The following is a 27682-nucleotide window of genomic DNA, read 5'->3' as shown; positions in this document are numbered from 1 at the left end:
GTGTAAGCTGGTTCAGTTGGAGGCGTCAGGAGAAAGACCGAGGATTTGCGTGAAAAGAAAAAGGAAGAAGATGACGAGTTCAAGGGTTTAAAAACGCTGTGTGTTTCGTCCAAAAATAGCACGTAGTTGGACTTCCGTCACTTGAAACGGCGATTTTGGACGAAAGGTGGTGGATTGTAAATTTTCACAATGTTTTTGGATGCAATTGAAGCAATTTAAACATTGATATCAGGATTGCAAATTAGTGTAAACATCACGAGGGAAATTGTAATTTTGTTTTTTTTTTTTAAAAAAAATAAAATAAAATAAAAGAGGGGGAAAAACGTCCAAACCCATACGCACACTGACCGAGCAAACCAACCAGCGTCAAGTCTCTGTTTCTCTCTGTAGAACTCCCCTGTTCACGCCTTCCCCAGAAAGAGGCTTACTTTTATTGCTCACTTTGCTGCCCATTGGCTGCAGTCAATGACATCAGAGACTTGCTCACTACGTTATCCTACGCCCTCCGAAAGCGCAAACATATATATATATATATTGGACAATAATCCTGTACGTCCAGTGACTCTTTCACTTCTATGTATACGAGAAGTCGAGAAGACCTTTCAGAAGTTCTTGGATATTGCTCAAAAGGACGGTACGTCCATCTTGCTCTCACGCTAACACTCGTCACTCATGTACTCAGGTGCCGAGTTTCTCCTCAAACCCGTTTTCCCACGTGGGATTTCTGGTTCACTACACCTGGTTTTGTTATTTTTCTTGTTTATCTCATGGGTGTCCAAGAAATTCAAGCTGGGTCGTGGTGAATGTCCAGAGGGAAGGTTTAAAAACACCAGGTTTTTTTACCATAAACAGACTCTAATTTGTTGTTTATGTGTTTCTGTGTTTAGTCTTGTCTTATGTTTGTTGAATTACTTTTTTTGGTATAGAAATAGTTGGTCCGATGAAGTGCTAGTGACCCTTTTGGATTTGGCGCTAAGAACACTCGCTTGGGGGGCACTTTGTGTCTACTTCCGTACCCAATTGTTTAATTCGGGTGAACCAAAGTACCCGTTTTTATTGAGAGTTTGGTGGGGTTTCTACCTCTCCATTTCTTGTTACTGCCTTGTTATAGACATTGTTCTTTATAGAAAGCATGTTAAATTAGTATCCGTTCAGTATTTTGTTTCTGATGTCTTCTCTGTTGTCACGGGTTTGTTCTTCTGTTATGTGGGGTTTTCCGGTAAGAATGAGGGTACTGAAGATACCCTTCTCGAAGAACCTCTTTTGAATGGTGATTCTAGTGAAAGTAATGAAGCAGAGTCAAGTAAGTGTAAAGGGGGTGAAACTGTAACCCCTTATTCGAATGCTGGAATTTTCAGCATTCTCACTTTCTCTTGGATGGGTCCTCTGATTGCTATTGGCAATAAGATGACGTTAGACCTTGAGGATGTTCCTCAACTCGCCCCCGGTGATAGGGTAGTTGGGGTCTTTTCAACTTTTCGAAATAAGCTTGAGGCAGAGTGCGGTAAAATTAATGCGGTGACCACACGGAAGCTGGTGAAGGTATTGATCTCCTTGGTATGGAAAGAGATTCTTTTGACAGGCCTTCTTGAGATCATGTCCACATTGGCTTCCTATGTCGGGCCATATCTTATTGACACTTTTGTCCAGTACCTCAACGGGCGGAGGGAGTTCAAGAATGAGGGCTATGTTCTGGTTTCAGTGTTTTTTGTAGCAAAAATTGTGCAGTGCCTGTCGCAGAGTCAGTTATCCTTTAGGCTGCAACAGATTGGAATAAGAGTCCGATCAGTGTTGGTCACCATGATCTATGACAAAAGTCTGACCCTTTCATGGCAGTCGAAGCAGTGCCACACCACTGGGGAGATGATCAATTTCATGGCTATTGATGCAGAGAGGGTAGGTGCCTTCAGTTGGTACGTGAACAGTGCATGGATGGTCTTTGTGGAAGTTCCCATTGTGCTGTTAATTTTGTATAAAAATCTTGGACTTGCTTCAATCGTGGCTTTTATTGCAACTGTACTTTTTATGTTGGCAAATATTCCCTTGGCAAAATTAGAAGAGAAGTTTCAGGACAAGATAATGGAATCAAAAGATAGAAGGATGAAGGCAACGTCGGAGATTTTAAGGAACATGAGACTTCTTAAGCTTCAAGGATGGGAGATGAAGTTTCTATCTAAAATTATGGGTCTCAGGGAGACAGAGATAGGATGGTTGAAAAAGTTTGTCTATACTTCGGCGTTGACCACATTTGTCTTCTGTGGTGCATCCACATTCGTGTCTGTGGCTACTTTTGGTGCTTGTATGGTGATGGAGATCCCACTTGAGTCGGGGAAGATCTTATCTGCACTTGCAACCTTTGGAATTCTTCAGCAGGCCATCTTTAATCTTCCTGAAACAATCTCAATGATTGTTCAAACTAAAGTGTCCCTCAATCGAATTGCATCTTTCCTTTGTCTTGATGACTTGCAGTCTGATGTTATAGAGAAGCTTCCACGAGGTAGTTCTAATACAGTTATAGAGATTATTGATGGGAATTTCTCTTGGGAATTATCTTCCCCTAATCCAACATTAAAAGATATAAATTTCAAAGTGCAACATGGCATGAGGATTGCTGTTTGTGGGACTGTTGGCTCAGGCAAGTCAAGTTTGCTCTCCTGTATCCTAGGAGAAGTACCCAAGATATCTGGAACCATTAAGTTGTGTGGGACAAAGACCTATGTTCCTCAGTCCCCATGGATACAAAGTGGCAAGATAGAAGAGAACATATTGTTTGGCAAGGAGATGGAAATAGAAAGGTATAATAGGGTCCTTGAAGCGTGTTCCTTGAAGAAGGACCTGGAAATTCTCTCGTTTGGGGATCAGACAATCATTGGTGAGAGGGGAATCAATTTGAGTGGTGGGCAGAAGCAAAGAATCCAAATTGCTCGTGCTTTATACCAAGATGCTGATATTTATCTGTTTGATGATCCTTTTAGTGCTGTTGATGCTCATACAGGATCCCACCTTTTTAAGGTAATTTATTTCCTACATATTCTAATGCCCTTATGTTCAGCGTACTTGAACATAGTTTTTTGTCATAATAAATTAAGCAAGCAAGTAGAGAAAAATAAATAAATGAAATAAATAAACTACGCATGTTAGGACACAATATTTACTTGATTTAGCACAATGTCGTATGTTTACAGGCTGAGATAATTAGGAATACATTTTACTAACAAAAGATGGGAGTTTAAGAATGTATAAGACACTCAAAATTTTAGGTCCTAATGCACCTTAAGATACTAGGCTATTCCTCACACGAGGCACTCCTTTTTCTTGGAGGAGTAAGTTTTCCTTGAGAGTGACGTTCTTTGCTTGGTCGGCTTTTTTAGGAAAGATCCTCACAATGGATAACCAAAAGAAGTGGCATGTCATTGTGATTGATTGGTGTTGTATGTGTAAGAAGAGTGAGGAGTTAGTGGATCACCTTTTACTTCATTGTGAGATTGCTAATGCTTTATGGAATACTATCCTCAGTCGTGTAAGGCTAGCTTGGGTTATGCCTAAACGAGTAGTAGACCTATTTGCTTGCTGGAGAGGGCAACTTGGTAGGCTTTAGAATGCTGCAGTGTGGAGGATGGTTTTCTTTGGAAGGGAAAGAAATTGTTAGAGTTTCAAAGACCGTAAGCGGACGGTGGTAAAATTAAAAGCTTTTTTTTTTTTTTCAAGACACTTTACTACCGGACAACTGCCTTTGATTTTAAAGTTTCCATCTTTCATGTTTTTCTTGACCTTTTTTCTTCTTCTAGTTAAGTGTATCTCTTTACTTGGATTGCGGCTTTGTGCTTTGTTTTAATAAATTTGTGATTACCTATTAAGAAAAAGTCCCCACCTTGCTCAAAAACTGAATGGGATTGAAGTCTCCAATTAGACCAAAGTCTCCAAATGGACTAAAGCACCCAAATGGGTTGAAGCTCCTATTTTGACCAAAGCCCGTATTTGGATTGAAGTCACCAAACCCTTGATACTAATGTACATAACTGAAAATTAAGGACATATTCAACACATTTTGTTCAGTTTTGTTTTCTGCGGTTGTTGGATAATATGTTTTTAAGTATATCTTCTTGTATATGGCAGGAATGTATGCTGGGTCTTTTGAGTTCAAAGACAGTGATTTATGTTACTCATCAAGTAGAGTTCTTACCTGCTGCTGACCTTATCTTGGTAAGCCATTTAAATGTAGTTTCTTTCCAGCTTTTAATTTATGAAGTCAACTTATGGATGGATTCTTCCCCAGCTCTTTATCTGTGAACTCAACTTATCAATTACTGTCAGGTAATGAAAGATGGAAGGATTACTCAAGCTGGAAAGTACAATGACATTCTTAATTCAGGAACAGATATTATGGAACTTGTGGGAGCGCACGAGAAAGCTTTATCGGCTCTTGAAAGTACAAGTATGAGCAAGGAAGATGGGAATATGGCCATTGCTAATGGGGTTGTGCTCAAACAAGAAAATAAAGATGTTCAAGATGGTAAAACAGATGACATAGTTGGGTCAAAAGGACAGATTATCCAAGAAGAAGAGAGAAATAAAGGTAAAGTTGGGTTTTGGGTCTATTGGAAATATATCACCATGGCCTACGGAGGAGCTCTTGTGCCCTTTATATTGCTGGCACATATTCTCATTCAACTCCTTGAAATTGGAAGCAGCTACTGGATGGCCTGGGCAAGCCCTGTCTCGCAAAACGAGAAACCTGTGGTTGGTACCTCTACCCTAATAATTGTCTATGTAGCTTTGGCCATTGGAGGTTCTTTTTGCGTCCTTGTGAAAACCGCGCTTCTTGTAACGGCTGGGTACAAGACAGCCACTTTATTCTTCAATAAAATGCACTTATGCATTTTCCGTGCTCCCGTGTCATTTTTTGATTCCACTCCAAGTGGCCGAATCCTAAACAGAGTAAGTGGAAAAATGGTGCTCCTTTATTAGGTGCTTAACCATTCCAAGTGCTCTCTTCTTTAGATTAAGCAATTCCTCTCCCTCTCTCTCTCTCACACACACACACACACTCATCCTTTCAGATAAAAATAATATATTGGTGACAAAAAATATTACAAAACTAACTCTTATGTTTCCTTGCAGGCTTCCTCTGACCAGAGTGCAGTGGAGTGGAGCATTCCATACCAACTTGACTCATTTGCCCTCTCGATGATCCATCTCCTTGGAATTATTGCAGTAATGTCTCGAGTTGCAACATTGCAGGTTCTCATCATTTTTATCCCAGTGATTGGAACGTGTATCTGGTATCAGGTATACCATCTCACTTGGTTAGAATGTTATGCTGTCTTATATATTACGTTGAAACATGGCTTATGACATTTCAGACAAATTAAATGATATCACCATATGTTCATTGTATTGCATTCTTTCTGTTTCATACTTTCAACATGCCAAGAACTCTTTATAGTTTAAAATGATAAAAAAAAAATAAAAATTAATTTAATCGCTTTATTAATATTTTAACACTTTTTCATGCGCATCCAAACTCTTTGTCAATGTCGAGTGGGCCCAACATGATGATGCAATTGATCGCATAACCAATCTCAAACCACAAATACCTGCAAAAGAGGTAGAGAATGAGATCAACGGCTTGTTGGGAGTGTCGGCGGGGGATACCTTCAATGCTGAAGTTAGCAAAGGATTTCTTAATTTCTTTGAGCGAGAGGTAACTACTAACTAGGAGAAAAGGAGAATGAAAGAGTAGTGGAGTGTGGTAATGTGGGCACTTGGAATGGTTGCCTTCTCTTTTTTATGCGGGGCTTTTTTTTTCTTTCCCTTACGGCCTTACCCAGGTGTCATCCTTTGATAGGGCGCGGCCCTAACTAGGCGTGGCATTTAATTTGTATCCTCTATTGAGGTATGTTCTTTGCCAAGTGTCACTCACAGGTGAGGTACGGTCCTGGGTAAGTAATGAGCATCGAATTCCCTATCTCTTGGTAGGCCTAGGTATGCATTCTTTGCTCGGGATTGGTCAGGTGGATACCTGGTATATCAAAACACATGGAATTTCAATGTTAAATGGATGATGAAGTGGAGACAAGATTCCAAACTCATGACTATCTACTTTGACAGTACGTAAAAACAAACACAACAGAATATGTAGACTAATAAGCAACATATATTTAGAAACTCAACCCATGTATATAAACAAAATCTGTGTACATTCCCTCCTCTCCACCAATCGTATGAAGAGTTCAAAACACGTCCATCAGACCTAACTCCAATTGTAATAATAATATGATAATGTATTATAAGGTTTTCATCTAGAGAGATGTGTTCTCACAAAACTTATAATCATGCAGCAATATTATATTCCTTCAGCCCGAGAACTATCAAGATTAGTTGGAGTGTGCAAAGCTCCAGTGATACAACATTTTTCTGAAACAATTTCAGGCTCAACAACCATTAGGAGTTTTGATGAAGAATCAAGATTTAGTGACACAAATATGAAACTCATAGATGCGTATTCTCGGCCAAGGTTCCATACTGCCGGTGCAATGCAATGGCTGAGTTTTCGCTTGGATATGTTATCTTCTATCACATTCCTTTTCTCCTTGGTTTTCTTGATCTCTGTTCCAGAGGGGGTCATTGATCCAAGTAAGTAATTCCCATCTGGTGTCTTACTAACGATTTTTCTTGCTCTTTATTACATTTGACTTGTCTTTTTTGATTTTTTTTTTGGGGGGATTTCCTTTTTCCCTGAAGGCATTGCGGGCTTAGGTGTGATATATGGACTTAATTTGAACATGTTACAAGCCTGGGTAATACGGAATCTTTGCCAAATGGAGAACACAATGATATCAGTAGAGAGAATACTTCAATACACTGTTATTCCAAGTGAGTCTCCGCTTTTGATAGAAGAAAACCAGCCAGATTGTTCTTGGCCGTCACATGGAGAAGTTGATATTCGTGATTTGCAGGTACTTTCAGTTCTTAGTTTTTTATATTCATGATGTTGGGTTATGAATTTTATGCAATGTATAATAACAAATGATAATGTGTTGAATGTAGGTACGGTATGCACCACACATGCCGCTTGTATTGCGAGGTCTAACGTGCACTTTCCTCGGAGGAAGGAAAACTGGCATTGTAGGGAGAACAGGCAGTGGTAAAACAACTCTAGTACAAGCACTTTTCCGAATTGTTGAACCTACGGCTGGACAGATAATTATAGATGGCATTAACATCTCCTTCATTGGACTGCATGATTTGCGGTCTAGACTAAGCATTATCCCTCAGGATCCAACCATGTTTGAAGGGACTGTACGAACCAACCTGGATCCACTTGAAGAGTATACAGACGAACTAATTTGGGAGGTGGGTTGGTTTCTTTCTTTGGTAGTTGAAGAATGTTTGGATTGTGCTTTTGTTTTCTGTTCTCTAACGCAACTACATTACCAAACAACACAAAACACTTCTAAAAACACAAAAAAACAATTTTTATCTTTATATCACATCAAAATACTTTTTCAAACAAAAAAACATATATTCCTCATAATCAGACATGCACTGCTTTTAGGATTTGTAATCAATTGTTGTACCTGCTTATTCTAGTTATTTATCTGTTGGGTTTTATTTGTTACCCCTAATTGCTTAGGCTCTGGATAAGTGTCAACTTGGAGATGAAGTTAGGAAGAAAGAAGGAAAACTTGATTCTGCAGGTTTGTCTTTTCAGCTTCTCTAGTATAGAGGTTATGTAGAATATCTCAAAATCTTGTGGAAATTTATTGCTCATATTTGTATGGGAGCTGCAGTTAGTGAGAATGGAGAGAATTGGAGTGTGGGTCAGAGGCAGATGGTCTGCCTTGGCCGTGTGCTACTCAAGAAAAGTAAGATATTGGTGCTTGATGAAGCCACTGCATCCGTCGATACAGCTACGGATAATCTGATTCAGCAAACGTTGAGGCAACATTTTTCCAACTGTACGGTCATCACCATTGCACATCGGATAACGTCTGTTCTTGATAGCGATACAGTTGTACTTCTAAGTAATGGTTAGTATGACCATCTGATTTCATCATAATCCTGTTGTTTCTGTTCCGATAGTATTTTCATGCATAGAATGCTTTCATCTTAATCCTTTAGTTTAGCAGATTTCTTTCAATTCTCGTTGCAGGGCTTATCGAGGAATGTGATTCTCCAAAAAGATTGTTAGATAACAAGTCATCCGCTTTTGCTCAACTTGTGGCAGAGTATAGTGTGAGGTCAAATTCCAGTGTTGAAAACTTAAGTAGACGACCTTAGTTAGGTACCATTCAATTGTCCCACGTTTCTTAACAATGAAGAAAATCCAGCGGCTTTATGATCTTGTTTGATTGAACTATGCTGAAACATAATTATTGGGATTTTGGTATCCAGTTAGTGGTTGCTGCTGCTGTGTTATGGCATATTCTACCAACAGATGATGTGCTCTTGGTATGTTTCAGTTAATGATAGATGTTGTCTCATGTTTAAGCACTATGCTATCGAATGGTAGGTTATATGTGACAGTTGAGCACTCTGATTCTCTCTCTCATCACTAAAACTCTCTGTTTTTTCCTGTCCTTAACCTACCTCTTTTGTTCCTACATCAAACCACCCACCTGCTTGGACACATGCAATCTTACTGCCCCATCAATCCTCTCCCCCACGTCCCAAATGCAATTCGGTCCCCAACTAAAAGCAAACACCCCCACATCATCCTGAACAGAAATCATGTTTTCCAGCATCCAAGAAAATCCTTTTGCAACTCCTTATACCAACCTCAATCCCCCGGCTTCTTTTACCAACATCGATGAGCAGAATGTTAACTGGGTCAGTGCTGCAACTGCCAAAATCCACAATCCATGTCAAAACTCACTGAGTCAGCTCTTCCAACTCAGGAAGCCCAGAACCCAAATTAGCTTGAATTTTCTCGTAGTGGTAATGATTCCAAATTTTTAAAGCCTTCTTTGTCTGCTTCCATTTGCTGCGTAGTGCAAATGCTGGGGACCCATGCCTTCCAGTTGTGCTTTAAAAAAACTTTGGAAGGCTACAGCTTCCACTAAGGTTACGTTTATTCCATTAGAAAAAATAAATAGTTTTTATCAATAATTGAAGAAGGTGGAATAAAATAGCATCTAGTATATTTTCTTATGGACAATGAAAATGATTATTCCAAGAGTATTTTATTCAAAGTTTTCTATTTTCAATTTTAATTAGGGTTAAATACATTTCTGATCCCTGAATTTTGAAAACTTTATTTTTTAAAACCTTGAGTTTCAATTCGCATCATAGATGATACTTCAGTTTTGGAAAAAGACCAAATTAATACTTCTGTCAAGTTTTCTGTCCAAAAAGTAACTATCCGCTACGTGTCAACCCCTAAATGTTACAATATAAAAAATTACAAAAATAAAAAATAAAAATCTTTAAAAATTAATTATAAAATTTAAAAAATAATAAAACTAAAAAAAATTATTAAAAACTTAAAAAAAGAAAAAGAACAAAATCATGGTGGCCAAAGGGGTGGCTTAGCCACCCTCATGACCGGTATGGGGTGGCTAAACCATCCATGGGGTGGCCACCTCATGATAGAAAAAAAAAAAAATTGAAGCGTTTTGGCCTTTGGGGGTCGCCGAATCACCCCTCGTGGTCCATAGGGGTGGTTCGGCCACCCCCATGGGCAACCATCTAAATCTTTTTTAGAAGGTTTTGGCCCGGTCACCCCAAGGGCTAAAACCCTTAAACTTTTTTATTTTTAATTTTTTTTTGTCATGGAGTGATCGAACCACACCCTAAGGGCCAGAAGGGTGGTTCAGCCACCCCAGGTCGGCTGTGGCTCGACCACCCCTAGACCAGCCAGCCTAGAGGTGCCTGAACCACACTTGTGGCCCATGAGAGTGATTCGGCCACCACCAAGGGCTAAAATCTTTGATTTTTTTTTTTTTTTTTTTTTTTTTTTTTTTTTTTTTCTGTAATGGGGTCGACCACCCCAGACCGGTCAAGAGAGCCACCCCTCTTCTTTTTCTTTTTTCAATTTTTTTAAGTTTTTAATAGGGAAAAGTACACATAACCCCCTCAAACTACCACTCAATTGTCAATGTACCCCATAAACTACCAATTGTGTTAATGTCCCCCCCTAAACTACCAAAAAATGTCAATGTCCCTCCTAAGACTAACAAAAAGACAAAAATAACCCTAATTTTTTTTGAATAAGACAAAAATGTCCTCATAAATTCAAAAAATTAAAACTAAAACTAAAAAACTTACAAAAAAAAATAGGGATAAATACCCCATTGGTACCTGAGTTTTACGTGTTTTTAAATTTAGTACCTCAGTTTTGTTTAGTATCATAGGTGGTACCTGAATTAAGGGTAAAAACCCATTTGGTACCTCTGTTAGATTTTCCGTCCAAATTTTAACGCCTCGCCACGTGTCAACCGCTGAGGTTGACACGTGGCACTACATAAAAAAAAATTAAAAATTAAAAATTAAAATCTTTAAAAAATGATTAAAAATAATAAAATTTTAAAAAAGAAAATTAAAAAAAGAAAAAAGAAGAGGGGTGGCTGAGCCACCCCCTTTGGCCACCATGGGGGTGGCCGGGGGGTGGTTCGGCCACCCCACAGTTGAAAAAAAAAAAAAAAAAAAAATTTTTTGAAGGGTTTTGGCCCTAGGGGGTGGCCGAACCACTCCCTAGGGCCACGGGGGTGGTTCAGCCACCCCCAGTCCCTAGGGCCAAAACCCTTCAAAAAAAAATTGAGGGTTTGCCCATGGGGGTGGCCGAACCACCCCCTAGGGCCACAGGGGTGGTTCGGCCACCCCCAGTCCGGCCGGTCTGGGGGTGGCCGAACCACCCCCCGTGGCCCTAGGGGGTGGTTCGGCCACCCCCGTGGGCCAAAACCCTTCAAAAATATATATATATATTTTTTTTTCAACTATGGGGTGGTTCGGCCATCCCAGACCGGACAGACCGGCCAAGGGGGTGGCTCAGCCACCCCTCTTCTTTTTTCTTTTTTTAATTTTTTTTTTAAAATTTTATTATTTTTAATCATTTTCTAAATATTTTAATTTTTAATTTTTAATTTTTTTTTATGTAGTGCCACGTGTCAACCTCAGCGGTTGACATGTGGCGAGACGTTAAAATTTGGACGAAAAATCTAACAGAGGTACCAAATGGGTTTTTACCCTTAATTCAGGTACCACCTATGATACTAAACAAAACTGAGGTACTAAATTTAAAAACACGTAAAACTCAGGTACCAATGGGATATTTATCCAAAAAAATAATAAAAAACTAAAAAAAAAATTAAATAAAAAACGAAAAATAAAATAATAATAAAAAAAGAACAATTTTTTTATTCTTTAAAAAAAAAAGCAAACAAAAAATAATAGAAATTCATTTTTTTAAAAAATAAAAATAAAAAAATGAAAAAAAGAAAAACCAGTTTTTATTAAATTAAAAAACAAAAACGAACAATTTTTTTTAAAGAAAAAAAAAACGAAAAAACAAAAAATAACTAATTTTTTTTTTTTTAAAACAAATGAAAAAAAAACCAGTTTTTATTAAATTAAAAAAACGAAAAAAAAAAACTGAAAATTAATTTTTTTTAAAAAAATAAAATAAATAAAAAACAGTTTTAATTTTTTATTATTTTTTTGGAATAAAATTTTATATTTTATATTTTTTTAATAATTTTTTATTTTTTATTTTTTTTTAATAATTTTATGAAGGACATTTTTGTCATTAGAGGGACATTGACATTGTTTGGTAGTTTAAGGAGGAACATTGACACAATTGGTAGTTTGGAGGTACATTGACAATGAGATGGTAGTTTGAGGGGGTTATGTATACTTTTCCCTTTTTAATATTTTAATTAATTTGTAAAGATTTTTTATTTTTTAACACTACAACACGTGTCAACTCCCGGGGGTTGACACGTGGCGGACTGTTAAATTTTAGACAAAAAATTTAATTGAGGTATTAATTCAGTCTTTTCTCAAAATTAAGATACCATGTATAATCGAATTAAAACTTAAAAATTAAAAAATAAAATTTTCAAAACTCAAGACAAGAAGTTTATTTTACCCTACAAATTATTCCTTTACCAAGAGCTACTGTTCTACTGTGTTCTCTCACTCCAATTCCCTCTCTCTCTCTCCCCCAGTTTTATCTGCCTGTCTCTCCTCTCTCTTTATCCAACTCTCTCTCTCATCCATCCTCTCTTCTCTTCTCTCTATCTCGGCTCTCCCTCTTTCTTTCTTCCTTCTTCTGTTTTCCTCATCTTTCTCTAACGCACGTTCTCTCCCTCTCTCTCTCTCTCCGTTTTTCTTTTGGTTTTTGCGTCTCTCATTTTGAGCCATGGATAAAAAGGGTGACCTGTTAAAGCTAAAAGTAAATTAATTTTTTTAGATTCTGCAATCTTGGCCGTCGTTTAAATTACAGAAGATATCCTGTTAATTTCAGCAAAACAGGAGTTGTTTAAACTCGTCCGTTACTCTGTCTATAAGGACACTCTTTTCTTGGAAAAATACTTTAAAAAATCCTGTGTTGTCGCTTTGCGGTCCACTGATTGCATCTCCGAGCTCGGACTCTTGGTCGCCACGTTATCCTACGCCCAAGCAAAGCTACTTTTGACTCTCTCATCACGTTCGCTCTCATTTTGGACTATAGCCTATGTGCCCGCGAACGCTTTCGCTTATATAAAGGAGAAAACCTTTCTGTCCAACGTAGAATCCACCACCCAAGTCACAAGTCTTGCACACCCATCTAACAGAAACCCCACAAAAGCTACAGGAGAAATGGAGCTTCTTGCATCCTCAAAACACGGTTTGTCAATCTTGTTTTCTCGCTACTACTCCTCACCCATGTACTCAGGTACTGATTTTCTCCTCAAACCCGTTTTCCTGCGTGGGGTTTCTGGTTCATTACACCTTGTTTTGTTATTTGTCTTGTTTATCTCATGGGTGTGCAAGAAATTGAAGGTGGGTCGTGGTGAAGGTCCAAAGGGAAGGTTTAAAACCACAAGGGGTTTGTACTATAAGCTGCCTCTAATATGTTCTTTGGGTGTTTCTGTGTTTAGTCTTGTCTTATGTTTATTGAATTACTTTTATTGGTATAGAAATGGTTGGTCTGACGAAGGGCTAGTGGCCCTTTTGGATTTAGCAGTTAGAGCACTCGCTTGGGGTGCACATTGTGTCTACTTCCGTACCCAATTGTTTAATTCGGGTTCACCAGACTACCCGTTTTTATTGAGAGTTTGGTGGGGTTTCTACCTCTTCATTTCTTGTTACTGCCTTGTTATAGACATTGTTCTTCATCGAAAGCATGTTAACGTATCCGTTCAGTATTTTGTTTCGGATATCGTCTCCGTTGTCACTGGTCTGTTCTTCTGTTATTTGGGGTTTTTCCGTAACAATGAGGGTGAAGATACCCTTCTCAAAGAATCTCTTTTGAATGGTGATTCTACTGCAAGTGATAAAGCAGAGTCAAATAAGTGCAAGGGGGGTGACACTGTAACCCCTTATTCAAATGCTGGAATTTTTAGCATTCTTACTTTCTCCTGGATGGGTCCTCTGATTGCTGCTGGCAATAAGAAGACATTAGACCTTGAGGATGTTCCTCAACTTGACCCCGGTGATAGCGTGGTTAGGAGCTTTCCAACCTTTAGAAATAAGCTTGAGGTTGAGTGTGGTACATATAACAGAATGACCACACTCAAACTGGTGAAGGCATTAATCTCCTCGGTATGGATAGAGATTCTTTTGACAGCCCTCCTCGTAGTTATTTACGCATTGGCTTCCTATGTTGGACCATATCTTATTGACACTTTTGTTCAATACCTCAATGGTAGAAGGGAGTTCAAGAATGAGGGCTATACTCTCGTTTCAGTGTTTTTTGCTGCAAAACTCGTGGAATGCCTCTCGCAGAGGCACTGGTTCTTTAGGGTGCAACAGGCCGGAATTAAGGTCCGATCAGTATTGATCGCAATGATCTACAATAAAGGTCTAACACTTTCATGCCAATCAAAGCAGGGCCACTCTAGCGGGGAGATAATCAATTTAATGAGTGTTGACGCTGAGAGGATAGGTGACTTTGGTTGGTATATGCATGAGCCCTGGATGGTCCTTGTGCAAGTTGCTATTGCATTGTTAATTTTGTATAAAAATCTTGGGCTTGCTTCGATTGCGACTCTTATTGCAACTATAATTGTTATGTTAGCAAATGTTCCTTTGGGAAAATTACAAGAGAAGTTTCAGGAAAAGATAATGGAGTCAAAAGACAAAAGGATGAAGGCAACATCTGAGATTTTAAGGAACATGAGGATTCTCAAACTTCAAGGATGGGAGATGAAGTTTCTATCTAAGATTAACGAGATTAGGAAGATCGAGGAAGGATGGTTGAAAAAGTTTGTTTACACTTTTGCAATGACCTCATTTGTCTTCTGGGGTGCTCCCACATTTGTGTCTGTGGTCACTTTTGGTGCCTGTATACTAATGGGGATCCCACTTGAATCGGGGAAGATTTTATCTGCACTTGCAACGTTTAGGATTCTTCAGGAGCCCATTTATAATCTTCCCGAAACAATCTCAATGATAGCTCAAACTAAAGTGTCTCTAGATCGAATTGCATTGTTCATTCGTCTTGATGACTTGCAGTCTGATATTGTAGAGAAGCTTCCAACAGGTAGTTCTGATACAGCAATAGAAATTATTGACGGGAGTTTCTCTTGGGAATTATCTTCCCCTAATCCGACATTGAAAGATATAAATTTGAAAGTGCAAAATGGAATGAGGGTGGCAGTTTGTGGGACTGTAGGCTCAGGCAAGTCAAGTTTGCTTTCCTGTATACTGGGAGAAGTGCCCAAGATATCTGGGACAATTAAGTTGTGTGGGACAAAGGCCTATGTTGCACAGTCACCATGGATACAAAGTGGCAAGATAGAAGAGAACGTATTGTTTGGTAAGGAGATGGATAGAGAAAAGTATGAGAGCATCCTTGAAGCATGTTCCTTGAAGAAGGACCTGGAAATTCTCTCATTTGGGGATCAGACAGTCATAGGTGAGAGAGGAATCAATTTGAGTGGCGGGCAGAAGCAAAGAATCCAAATAGCACGTGCTCTGTATCAAGATGCTGATATCTATCTATTTGATGATCCTTTTAGCGCTGTGGATGCTCATACGGGATCCCACCTCTTTAAGGTAATTTATTTCCCTATTCTAATGCCATTGTATAAGTATAGAATGATTTTTCTTTTCTTTTATTTTCTTTTTCTTGTATATTATGTACCTAAAGTTGTTGATGAACATTTTCGAAGATGGGTTCAGTTGAGGTACTTGAAAATCTTTGCGATTCCATTGCACTTTGTTCTGTTTTGTTTTCTGTGGTTGTTGCGTAGCTGGTTTTGAACTATATTACTTATATATTGCAGGAATGTTTACTTGGCCTTTTGAGCTCAAAAACAGTGGTTTATGTTACTCATCAAGTAGAGTTCTTACCTGCTGCTGATCTTATCTTGGTAAGACATTTCTATTTACTTTATTTCCAGCCTCTTTTTTCTTTTTCTTATTTTGGGTGAACTCAACTTATGGAGATTGTTCCCCTCTTTTTCTATCTGTGAACTGAACCTATAATTTTTGTAAGGTCATGAAAGATGGAAGGATTACTCAAGCTGGAAAGTACAGCGATATCCTCAATGCAGGAACTGATTTTATGGAACTTGTGGGAGCGCATAAGAAGGCTTTGTCAGCTCTTGATTCTGCAGAGGCATGGTCAGCTTCTGAAAGTACAAGTATGAGCATGGAAGATGGGAGTATGGCCAGTGCTAATGGGGTTGTGCAAAACCAAGAAAATAAATATGTTAAAGATGGTAAAGCAGATGACATAATGTGTTCAAAAGGACAGATTATCCAAGAAGAGGAGAGAGAGAAAGGAAAAGTTAGTTTTTCAGTCTACTGGAAATATATCACTATGGCATACGGAGGAGCTCTTGTGCCCTTTATATTGCTGGCACAGGTTCTCTTTCAGCTCCTTCAGATTGGAAGCAATTATTGGATGGCCTGGGCAAGTCCTGTCTCACAGGACATTAAACCTGCAGTTAGTAGCTCTAGGCTGATAATTGTCTATGTTGCTTTGGCCATTGGTAGTTCCATTTGCATCCTTGTGAGATCGACACTTCTTGTAACAGCTGGGTACAGGACAGCCACTATACTCTTCAATAAAATGCACTTTTGCATTTTCCGAGCTCCCATGTCATTTTTTGATTCCACTCCAAGTGGACGAATCCTAAATAGAGTAAGTGGGAAAAATATGCTCAATGCTCCTTCATTAGGTTTTTAAGAAAGGCGTTGTTTGCAATTTTTGCATAGCTTTGTTCTTTAGATTATGCAATTCCTCTCGCTTTCTCTCACACACACACACTAATGGACACATGCACACACAAACACATCCTTTCAGATAAACATAATGAGTACACAAACTTTTACTAAATTAGCTGTATGTTTCCTTGCAGGCTTCTACGGACCAAAGTGCAGTGGATTTGAACATTGCATCTCAAGTTGGGGCAGTTGCCTTCTCGATGATTCAGCTCCTTGGAATTATTGCAGTGATGTCTCAGGTTGCATGGCAGGTTTTCATCATTTTTATCCCAGTAATTGCAACCTGTATCTGGTATCAGGTATATCATCTAACTTCTTCAGAATGTTGTGTTTCATATTATGCTGAAACATTGCTTAATCAGGTGACATTAAGCTGAAACATGGCTTAATCAGATGACATCTCAAATGACATAAATGATATCACCATATGTTCATTATACTACATTCTTTTACATTTTATGATGTCCACATGCCACAAACTCTCATTGATAAAATGTCAAACCCGTATGCAGAGTTTTGCTGCCTTATTAATATAAAAATCCCACCAAATTGCTGGGTAAATAAATACTTGGTTAACAATGTGTTTTCTTAAGAGAGATTTTTGAGAAGTTGCTTGATGATGTAGTGTATTTTGCCATGGCTTTTTGCCTCAGAAATTTCTGGGTTAGAACTATGTAAAGAGCTGCTAATGATATGCATCCATTGAACCTAACTCCCATTATTACAATCTATTATTATCATTTTCTCATGTGGAAGGAGGCGTTCTCACAAATTTATAATTCTGCAGCAATATTACATATCTTCAGCACGAGAACTAGCAAGACTAGTTGGAGTGTGCAATGCTCCAGTGATACAACATTTTGCTGAAACAATTTCAGGCTCAACAACTATCCGGAGCTTTGATGAAGAGTCTAGATTTAGTGACACAAATATGAAACTGACCGATGCGTATTGTCAGCCAAAGTTCCATATTGCTGGTGCAATGGAATGGTTATGCTTCCGCTTGGATATATTATCTTCAATCACATTTGCCTTCTCCTTATTTTTCTTGATCTCTCTTCCAGAAGGAGTCATTAATCCAGGTAAATATTTCCCATCTAGCGTATACTAACAATTTTTCTTGCTTGATTTAAATTCTTAAAGGAACATGATTTATATCTTTTTCATTGCCTTTTTTTTTTTTTTGGTTTCCTTTTTCTCCAAAGGCATTGCGGGCTTAGCTGTGACGTATGGACTTAATCTAAACACGTTACAAATGTGGGTAATATGGAATATTTGCGAATTGGAGAACAAAATTATATCAGTAGAGAGAATATTTCAATACACTTGTATCCCGAGCGAGTCACCTCTTGTGATAGAAGAAAACCAGCCAGATTATTCTTGGCCCTCACTTGGAGAAGTTGATATTCGTGATCTGCAGGTACTTTCAGTTCTTAGTTGTTAACTGCAGGCATAAAGGCGCAATGTTCTATATGGCGTTGTTGATGACTGAATTTTATGCATTGTATAATAATTAATGATAATGGGTGCCATGTAGGTTCGCTATGCCCCACAGATGCCACTTGTATTACAAGGTCTCACCTGCACTTTCCCTGGAGGAATGAAAACGGGCATTGTAGGGAGAACGGGCAGTGGTAAATCAACTCTTATACAAGCACTTTTCTGAATTGTTGAACCTGCTGCTGGTCAAATAATGATAGATGGCATTAACATCTCCTTGATTGGACTGCATGATTTGCGGTCTAGACTAAGCATTATCCCTCAAGATCCAACCATGTTTGAGGGGACTGTCCGAAGCAACCTGGATCCCCTTGAAGAGTATACGGATGAACAAATTTGGGAGGTGGGTTGGTTTCTCTCTTTTGTGATTGAGAAAATTTTCTCTTTGCTGTATTTTCCTCATAAATCATGCACTGTTTTTAGGATTTGTAGTCAATTGGTGGCACCTGCTTATTTAATTTATTTATTTTTGGTTTTAATTTTTCCCCTCTATTGATTAGGCTTTGGATAAGTGTCAACTTGGAGATGAGGTTAGGAAGAAAGGAGGGAAACTTGATTCTGCAGGTTTGTCTTTTCAGCTTCTCTAGTGTGGAGGTTATGTAGAATATCTCAAAATCTTGTGGAAATTTATTGCTTATATTTATATGGGTGCTGCAGTTAGTGAGAATGGAGAGAATTGGAGTGTGGGTCAGAGGCAGCTGGTCTGCCTTGGCCGTGTGCTACTCAAGAAAAGTAAGGTATTGGTGCTTGATGAAGCCACTGCATCCGTTGATACAGCTACGGATAATCTGATTCAACAAACGCTGAGGCAACATTTTTCCAACTGTACGGTCATCACCATTGCACATCGGATAACGTCTGTTCTTGATAGTGATACAGTTCTGCTTCTAAGTGATGGTTAGTATGACCATCTGATTTGATAGTATTTTCATGCGTAGAATGATTTCATCATAATCCTTAGTTTAGCAGATTTCTTTCAATTCTTGTTGCAGGGCTTATCGAGGAATGTGATTCTCCAACAAGATTGCTAGATAACAAGTCATCCGCGTTTTCTCAACTTGTGGCAGAGTATAGTGTGAGGTCAAATTCCAGTGTTGAAAACTTAAGTAGATGACCGTAACTAGGTACCAGTCAATCGTCCCACGTTTCTTGACAATGATGAAAATTCAGTGGCTTTATGATCTTGTTTGATAGAACTATGCTGGAACATAATAAGTGGGATTTTGGTATCTAGCTAGTGTTTGCTCTGTGTTTTAGGCATATTCTACCTACAGGCGGTGTACCCTAGTTATGTTTAGATAAATAATATATCTTGATTAGAGTAAAAAAAAAATGAAGCATGCTTGTGATCTGGACTTGATTAATGGCAACTTATGCCTCTTCACAATTTACAATTTTTTTCTTAGTGTGCATGGATGTCTCATGTTTAAGAGTATGCTGTCGAATGGTAGGTTATATGTAACAGCTGAGCAATTGAAATGTTGGGGTTAAAACAACTGTGGAAAAGTTTATGCTATAAGCTAAAATGCATGAAAAGTAATTACGAAGGATAGGATACCAAAAGTCTTGAGTTCGAACTATGTTCTGAATCTGTGTTCGAAAAGTATATGCTCTACTCTGATACCTTGTATGAGCAACCACTAACTAGATACCAAGGAAATAATTATTATCCCTAGACCAAATCACAAAATAAAATTGGATATATAATGATAATGTATACTCTTTTACATCTGTGACAAATATTTTAAGCATTGTTAAAGGTAATTTTTCCAATGCTTAAAGGAATTTTCACAAAGTTACATCTTGGTTCAATTTATTCTAACCAAAGAACAATATAGAAGACAATCCGGAGAAGACACCAATGAATTTACCTCAGTAATATCTCCAAATTCTCTCAATTATTTCAAGATTATTAGGACTCATATGAAGATTTGGATCTTCAATTATGACTATCTTTAAAAGATTATCACCCTATAAAAGATTTGGAAGGAATGAAAAACAAATATAGTCCAAAAGCAATTACCGACAGTAATTATGAAAGAAATCTATTTTGCTTTTCAGAACTTATGAACAATGTTAGAATCTTTACTGTTCAACATGTTAAGATAGACAATAATTGTTGTGGTGTTGAAATAAAAGGATTATCTCGTAAATTTAAACAGTTGTCAGGGCATTTATAACAGTTACCTAATAGCTGCTTCTCTTCCTTAAATATAGGAAAAATTTAAAAAAAAATTACAAAAAATTGTTAGCACAAAGAAATACATTACGCTAAACTGATATTTCGTAACCAAAAATAAAAGATAAGATTTAGGTTTACCTCTTGACATCTTTGCTCAAGCGTTTCCACGAAGATTATATTTGAAGAACAAAATTATTATTTGAGGGATCTTCTAACCTATGCCTTACTGATAGAGTACACAGGCCGTTTATTTATAGGCTAGGTCAGTGACCTTCAAATATAGTATACATCGTAATTATTCCTCCTATCAAAGAACAATAATTAATTATTAAATTGATTTAATATCAATTTAACGATTCCATGCGGTAATTTAATTAATTTAAAATTAAATTACCTCACCATATATCATATATACTATTTATTATATAATAAATAGTGTATATATATATATATGGGGCATTTAGGCCATTTATGAAGATAAAATCTTACAAAAATCACTTAGCACCAGCTTCTCTAAATATAGGGAAGCTAGTTTGATTTCTTAAATGCAAGAAAAATCAAAAGGAAGTTTTATAAGTGCTCTAAAAGGAATCTATACGGTTAAAATATAATTATGAAGCAAATATGAGCTATTTGATGGTCATTTTTACCAACATCTTTTCGAGAGACTAAAAAGATCATTCTCTTCAATTTATAAGAGAAATGATTTTTTTTTCCCCATTTGTTGTACATTATCTTCGAACATTTTTTTTTTCTTTTTCTTCTAATGGTTAATTTACAAAAAAGATGAACATCAGATGTACAAAAAATGTGGGTCTCACAAATCCAATTGTTGATTTGCAAAAGAGATGGACATCAGATGTACAAGGAATAGATGTGTATCAGGTCTCAATTTGTAATGTCCACTCTCATTAAAATAATAATAATAAAAAGGCAAAAAAAAAAAAAAAAAAAAAAACACTAACTGATCCACAGTCACGATTTTAGGGGCTTAATTGGGAGCAAAGTGAAACATGGCATTCCCTTTGATAAATAGGGTAGATTAATCAAATTAAAAGATTTGAAGGACATTACAAATAAGACAGTAGATTGGGGGGGATTAAATGTAGTTTCCTTCTTTATTTTTATTTTTTCAATTGATTTTCCACTTTCCACCTCCGTGAAACAAAATGCCAAAATGATTAGGTTAGGGACAAATGGGTAAAAACATTGAATGAAGACACTGCATTCACAAACTTAGTCAAACTTGTGGAAAGAAATTGATTGAATTATTGGGGGAAAAGTGTTATTATTTATCTCAATCATTTTCAGCTTGCTCCATGATAGGGCACACGTCACTCTTCATGATAGGGCACATGTCACTGCTATTCTTCATGATAGAGCATACCTCGTACATAAGCACAAGAGCCTATCATTACGTTTTTTTTTTGTGTAGTCATGGATCGATGATTGCTCTAATACTGCTTGATGTGAACCCACTAGTAACAAAACATAAGAAAAGATAAATCGGCTACTTTGAGAGAGCCATAATCTCCAATGGTTATTTTTAAGAAATCTTGACCTCCAAAACATAGAAAACTGTATTTTAATGTTCTGTTTGTTTCGACGTAGAATATTTTCAGCGAAATTATTTTTCAGAAAAACCCATAATCAAAACCTAGTTTCAGTAACGTTTACTGGCAGGTTAGAGTTGCTGACTGTCTATAAATATATAGCTAATTAGTTCATGGGATTGTTGTAGAATTATAATATTTGCACCTTCTTGAAAATTCCAGCTTCTGTCAAGCCTTTCCGAAATATGAAGGTAAAAGCCATCTATACTGTAGTCCAAACAACTTTATGTTGCATTGACAATGAGTTCCTAAAAGGTTCTCTTTTCTAAAAAGAAAAAGAGAAAAAAATGTTTTTTTATTATCAGGGACGGAATCAGGGAGAAGGGGGTTATGGCCTCCCTTCATTCATGCTTTTCCCCCACAAGAAATTCTAATTCCATCCCTCATTCATGTTTTGGCCTCTTAACGAGAAATCCTAATTCTGTCAGCCGGTTTACTGCTACATTTATTGTGATGCATATTAATGTTCCTTGTAGCTTAAAGAAAGCTAGCGCATGCACAACCTCTTCATTCACCCAACAGAAAGAACTTGCAAATTAAAACCCTTCCATTAATTAGCTTCTTTTGACTTAAGAATGATTGTAAGATTATTGTTTGTGTTAAATTAGGACTTGGAGGAAAAAAAACAGTAAGATATATATATATATATATACACACACACACACACTATCTCTAAGCCAATTAGATGACTATATATGGCATGGTATATGATCTACTTAACGTTGTATTGCAGCAAAAGATAGTCATTAAGGTGCAAATGGTCTGTGACAAATGCCGGACCAAAGCCTTGAAGATAGCTGCTGGAGCAGATGGTAATTAAAAATGTTCAAGAGTTTAAATATTATCTCCCAAAGTGCTTTGTATATTTTAATGCATTTTAATATATATATATATATATGTTATAGGGATTTCATCAGTGGCATTAGAAGGGCAAGACAAAGATCAAGTGGTGGTGACTGGAAATGACGTTGATGTATGTTGCTTGACCACTTCTCTTAGGAAGAAGGTCGGCCATGCGACCATTGTAAGTGTGGAGGAACTCAAGCCAAAACCCAACCCTGATGATAAGAAAAAACAAGACACCAGTAAGAAGAAGGAAGGAGACAAGGACAAGAAAGGTGGAACTGAAAACAAATGTTCATGTCCAACACCTCTATGTGCATGTCCGCCACCATGTTACCAACATCAGCTAGTGTTTTATGATCGTGATCTCTACCAGCCAACTTGCACCATCATTTGACGGCTGGTCGGCCAGCCGGATACAAGTAAATCGATCTATAAATCATCTCGGCCAGTATCACCTCAAAACTGATGTGACGTGATTCTCTATATATAGCACTGGCCGCTGGATATATTTTATTATCTGTCATTTATTTGTTTAGCTTGCATCTGCATTAATTCTGAGATGTATATCTTTAAACATGTTGCATATGATATATAGTTTCTGTTACCTAGTAATTAAATTTGCAGCTTTCAGAATTCATTTTCTTATACGATACTAAAATATTCTTAAATAAAAATATCAATGATTGTTAGCTTGAATATGCATTTTGAGAAGTTAGTTATGTCTCCCTTACAATTTGATTCTTAGTATATTCAATTCTCCCAAAAATTTGAATTTCTAAATTAAGTTGAAATTAAACCCTTACAATTTGGAGCTAGACATTGTTAATTATTTATCCTAAAAGGTAATTGCTCGCTTGGATCATATGTGCTAACATCCTTCTGCAAGCTAATGGGTGGGGAACACACATTTAGCTTGTCACGCAGAAAAATAAATCGAGAAGCAGTAAGCCCTTTAGTGAAGATGTCCGCAATCTGATTAGGAGTGGAGATATACCGAGTGCTGATATTCTTGTTAACCACCTTCTCCCTAATGAAGTGATAGTCTACTTCAATATGCTTAGTGCGAGTGTGGTATACAAGATTAGAAGCCAAAGATAAAGCACCTAAGTTGCCACACCAAAGTGTAGGAGGATTAGGGAGATATAGTAGGAGTTCTTGAAACAACATTTGGAGCCAAAATAATTCTGTTATGGCCAATGCTAACGACTGATACTCAGCCTCGGCACTAGATTTAGACGCTACGAGCTGCTTCTTGGCATTCCAGCTAATCAAGCATGGACCAAGAAAGAGAGCATAACCTGTTGTGGATCGTCCATCATTGGGATTGCCTTGCCAATTTGAGTCACTGTAGGCATTCAAGTGAAGAGATCCCCTTTTTTTTGAAATAGAGACCATGATTGATGGATCCCTTGAGATATTTGAGTACTCTTTTGGCTGCAGTCTAGTGTGTAGTTGTTGAAGAGTGCAAGAATTGACATAGTTGATTCACCGCAAAGGAGATATCAGGTATGGTCAAAGTGCAATATTGTAAGGCTCCGACCAAGTGTCTATATTTAGAAGCATTTTCAAGTGGATCTCCATCATGTTGAGACAATTTAGAGCCGGCTGGGAGAGGTGTCTTGGCAAGCTTTGCACCACTCATTTTAGCATGATCAAGTACATTAGAGATGTATTTGGATTGAGATAACTGAAGGCCAAGAGGTAGGTGCTGCACATGGAAGATGAAGAGTAAATAATCTACTTTGGACTCAGTGAATCGAAGATTGAGGAGAGTACTGGCCAGCTTGTTGAACCAAGATCTAGGAGCTTGCTTGGGGCCATATATTGATTTGTGTAACCTGCAAACATCCTTAGGAAATTTGCTATCAACAAAGCCTTGAGGTTGCTCCATAAAGACCTCTTTGTCTAGTGTTCCATAGAGGAAAGCATTAGAGACATCGAGTTGTCTTGTGGGCCATTGGAAATGGACAGAAAGAGCAAGTATAGCTCGAATGTTAGATGACTTCACCATTGGACTAAAAGTATCACTGTAATCAATCTCATCCTTCAAACACTTGCAACGGAAGAAAACATGTATAATTTTTTTCTTTTCTTTTTATAAGGGATCACATCTCACTTTCATCACATAATACCAGAGTTTCTATTTGAAATAACATATTATATATAAAACATAATATTTTTACAACAATCTGGAACTACTATTGTCTTGAGATAAAAATATCAAAGATGCCATAACGGCATTTCTACTCATAATTTTAAATATCGACTCAACATGAGTCAATTCTTCAAAATGTGAGAAGCCTCCTGCAAGCTTAATGAACAAAATCCTAGACAAGCATAAGGGTCATCATTTATCTCTTCCTCAGCAGTATCTGTAAAATTGTAAACAATTTTATAGAGGAAATGTGTGAGTCCACCACTCAGTAAATATAAAATATCCTGACCATATATGTGTGATGTGAGCCCCTCTTTTTTCTTTGAAAAATCTTTATCTTAAATTTATTAAATGGTTATCTTTGTAAGGTTTTCACAAAAGTGTTTACTTTTTAAAATTTCATAGCCGTTTTGTAAATTAAGCTTAGAGTTTTGTTAATACATACTTAATAAACACCCCAAATATTTTTCTTTGCATTTAATACATATAAATAGAGGTGAGCACCAGGGAGGCAGTTTTCCGCCCTTTTTGGCCCCACCCCGCACCCCTGCGGGTTGGGCAAATTGGACCCGTGGCCGCAGGGGTAAAGAGTGTATCAGCATGGTTGCGGTATGTGCGGGGGCGGGTATGTGGGTTGTGCGGGTATCCCCGATTCAAGCCAAAATTCTCGACCTTCTTAGATTTGAGATCTGTGTGTTTCAAATGAAAGGAAAACAACAAATCGAAAGAAAGATCGAGATTTGAGAGAAACGAAAAATATGTACCTCCTAGGGTTGTGCTATCGATGTCCATGTGTCGTGGCCCTCGTGGGTGTGCGAGCTTGGCCATAAGATTGCCGTGAGAATCCATCGCTGGTGGTGGAGAGCAATCGCAGGTACAAGTTGAAAGCCAGCAGAAATAAAACCAGAGAGGGAGAGAGAAGAAGAGAAGGGAAAAAGAGAGACAAAGGAAAAAACAAGAAAATGAAGAAGATAGACGAAAAGAAGAATGGAACCTAGAAGAATCTGGAAGAGCGGCGTGGGGGAGGGGGGTGGTTAGGGTTTTTTTGTTGTTATTGCTGGGCGAGGCGGGGCGGGTCCCCAGTATTTTTCAAAACCCAAACCCGCGATCCGCACCGCACGGGTTGGAGTAACCGCATAAAAACCCTTTAAAACTGAGAAATTCAGAGTGGGGCGGGTGAGCAGGTTTTTGCTCACCCTTACATATAAAACTCATATCTCATACCATGGAGTATTAAAACAATTTATAGCAAGTTAATGACAAATGATAATTAAAAATATAAAACAGTACATATCATATCACATGCTTGATTCACATAATAAATGCATTAACAAGTTCATTTATCACATTTCACACATTTAGAAATTCATTTTTATTTTTATTTTTCATTTTATCTTTCTTGTAAGTCAAGTGTATACTCCTACTTGGCTGCTGGACTTTGCTAAGTGTATACCCCAACTTAACCGCTGGGTTGCTACCAATTTATCTTTTTTATAGCTTCGAGGTGCTAAGTGTATAACCCCACTTAACCACTAGGTGAGCTAGTCATTTTTATTTCTCCCCTACTATCATTGGGGTGCTAAGTGTATAACCCCACTTAACCGCTAGGTATCCATCTTTTACAAACTTTTCACATGTCACATATAATCATTTCTAATTTTCCGTTGAAACTCACTTTCCTTTAAAAATTCATTTTCTTTAAACATATGAAATATATCATATTAACATAATTTATCATAATCATATTTCAAAATATACATGCTCATAATCACACTAAAAACATTGTACAATTTATGCAATAAAACATCAAGTGAAGGGTCAGTAAGTTTTATATTTACCACTTTCACGCAATCTCCTTAAATGATCTTTTGTATAATTACTACGTACTGCCTCTTGCTAAAAGAATCATTACTTTTTCCTGATCGTCGCTCTTAGTTTCTTTATTTGTATGTGCAATGGACGAAAGAAAAAAAAATATATACTTTTGTTTTGTGTCTTGAAAAATAACTCTCAGAAACCAAGCAAATGGTAGCCAATATAGGAAGAGCCGACAGTTATTCTCATAGCCAAAGGCTTAGAAACTATTGAACAATTTTATTGAAATTTGCTTCTCTTACAATTGATCTTCTTTGGTTTATTTGGTTGCCAAACATTTAATGCAACCTACCTTTTATTTCTCATCTTGTTTGTAGGTGACATGCGTAATTTGAATCTATCAAAACATAGACAAAAGAGGTGCATTTTACGAACAAAACATGGGGATGAATTAAATGAAGAGATGCGCGTGCTTTATCTTTCATTTTTCTACTGACAGAGTTTCTCCATAATAAATACAAGATACATTATCTTCTATGTTAAAGCTTTGCTGCTAACATTTTTATTTTTATTCATAAAGTAAAAATTTATGTAACTTTGAAAGCCACGTAGTAAGGCTAAAAGATAGCTTTAAAAATAGAGTTATAATAGAGTTTCTTATGAATGCTATGAAAGACTTCCAGTCTTCCACCTATAAGTTATTTTTATTTATTAAAATATGTCACTTCTCTTCAATGGAGAGAGCTACAAAGTCAAGACCTCTTTCTTAACCCACGTAATAACCTCTCTTCTTCTTATTTTCTTTCAAACTTTCATGTCTACAAAAGCTAGGCCTTAGCCTTGTCTCCTAGATGTTTTCTACACCTTTTTTTTTTTTTTTTTTTTAAACTTCTAGTATTATTTTCTAAATCATTTCAAAATATTTTCTATTACTAGTTCTAACTACTAACTACTAACCTTAAACTAAATAACTAATACTTTTCTTAATTAAAATAATTAATCTCAATATTACCAGAATAAATACTACTTAAATTTAATTATTACATTTTATTAATTATTTATATTCGCAATTCTTTTATGTTGGGCGTTACATTTTCTATCAAAATTTTGGACGGAAGTTGGGTGCACGGACTTATTTGTGTTTTTTGGAAAAAAAATATATATATATATATATTATATATATATATATAATCA

At 37.1% G+C, this 27682-nt stretch overlaps 2 protein-coding genes across 3 annotated transcripts; both read left to right on the top strand.

Annotated features, from left to right (window-relative positions):
- The first annotated feature begins 570 nt into the window (after window positions 1–570).
- On the top strand, window positions 571–8499 carry LOC133875118 (ABC transporter C family member 3-like). Of its 2 annotated transcripts, XM_062313124.1 has the most exons (11): window positions 571–833; window positions 927–3012; window positions 4117–4203; window positions 4315–4938; window positions 5122–5289; window positions 6342–6636; window positions 6745–6959; window positions 7051–7356; window positions 7637–7700; window positions 7794–8033; window positions 8156–8499. In XM_062313124.1, exons 1-11 carry the CDS (start codon window positions 673–675, stop codon window positions 8281–8283), a joined length of 4374 nt encoding a protein of 1457 aa, XP_062169108.1. In that variant the 5' UTR covers window positions 571–672; the 3' UTR covers window positions 8284–8499. The 2 variants fall into 2 exon arrangements, with proteins under 2 accessions (XP_062169108.1, XP_062169107.1); XM_062313123.1 differs by having other exon boundaries at window positions 571–3012.
- A 4142-nt stretch (window positions 8500–12641) lies between these two features.
- On the top strand, window positions 12642–19282 carry LOC133875187 (ABC transporter C family member 3-like). The gene is made up of 10 exons (XM_062313222.1): window positions 12642–15201; window positions 15432–15518; window positions 15644–16294; window positions 16512–16676; window positions 17165–17459; window positions 17583–17797; window positions 17915–18220; window positions 18378–18441; window positions 18535–18774; window positions 18870–19282. Exons 1-7 carry the CDS (start codon window positions 12802–12804, stop codon window positions 18041–18043), a joined length of 3942 nt encoding a protein of 1313 aa, XP_062169206.1. The 5' UTR covers window positions 12642–12801; the 3' UTR covers window positions 18044–18220; window positions 18378–18441; window positions 18535–18774; window positions 18870–19282.
- The last annotated feature ends 8400 nt before the right edge of the window (window positions 19283–27682 follow it).

This window comes from Alnus glutinosa, chromosome 8 (assembly GCF_958979055.1).
Source record: "Alnus glutinosa chromosome 8, dhAlnGlut1.1, whole genome shotgun sequence".
Classification (NCBI taxonomy): Eukaryota; Viridiplantae; Streptophyta; class Magnoliopsida; order Fagales; family Betulaceae; genus Alnus; species Alnus glutinosa.
This window is presented reverse-complemented; position numbering and strand designations above follow the sequence as displayed.

Coding starts and splice junctions, on each gene's coding strand:
- LOC133875118 (XM_062313123.1), top strand. CDS start 673: ATGTACTCAGGTGCCGAGTTTCTCCTCAAACCCGTTTTCCCACGTGGG. Junction 5,290..6,341: donor GAACGTGTATCTGGTATCAG/GTATACCATCTC, acceptor ATAATCATGCAG/CAATATTATATTCCTTCAGC. Junction 6,637..6,744: donor AGAGGGGGTCATTGATCCAA/GTAAGTAATTCC, acceptor TTTTCCCTGAAG/GCATTGCGGGCTTAGGTGTG.
- LOC133875187 (XM_062313222.1), top strand. CDS start 12,802: ATGGAGCTTCTTGCATCCTCAAAACACGGTTTGTCAATCTTGTTTTCT. Junction 16,295..16,511: donor GTGGACGAATCCTAAATAGA/GTAAGTGGGAAA, acceptor GTTTCCTTGCAG/GCTTCTACGGACCAAAGTGC. Junction 17,460..17,582: donor AGAAGGAGTCATTAATCCAG/GTAAATATTTCC, acceptor TTTTCTCCAAAG/GCATTGCGGGCTTAGCTGTG.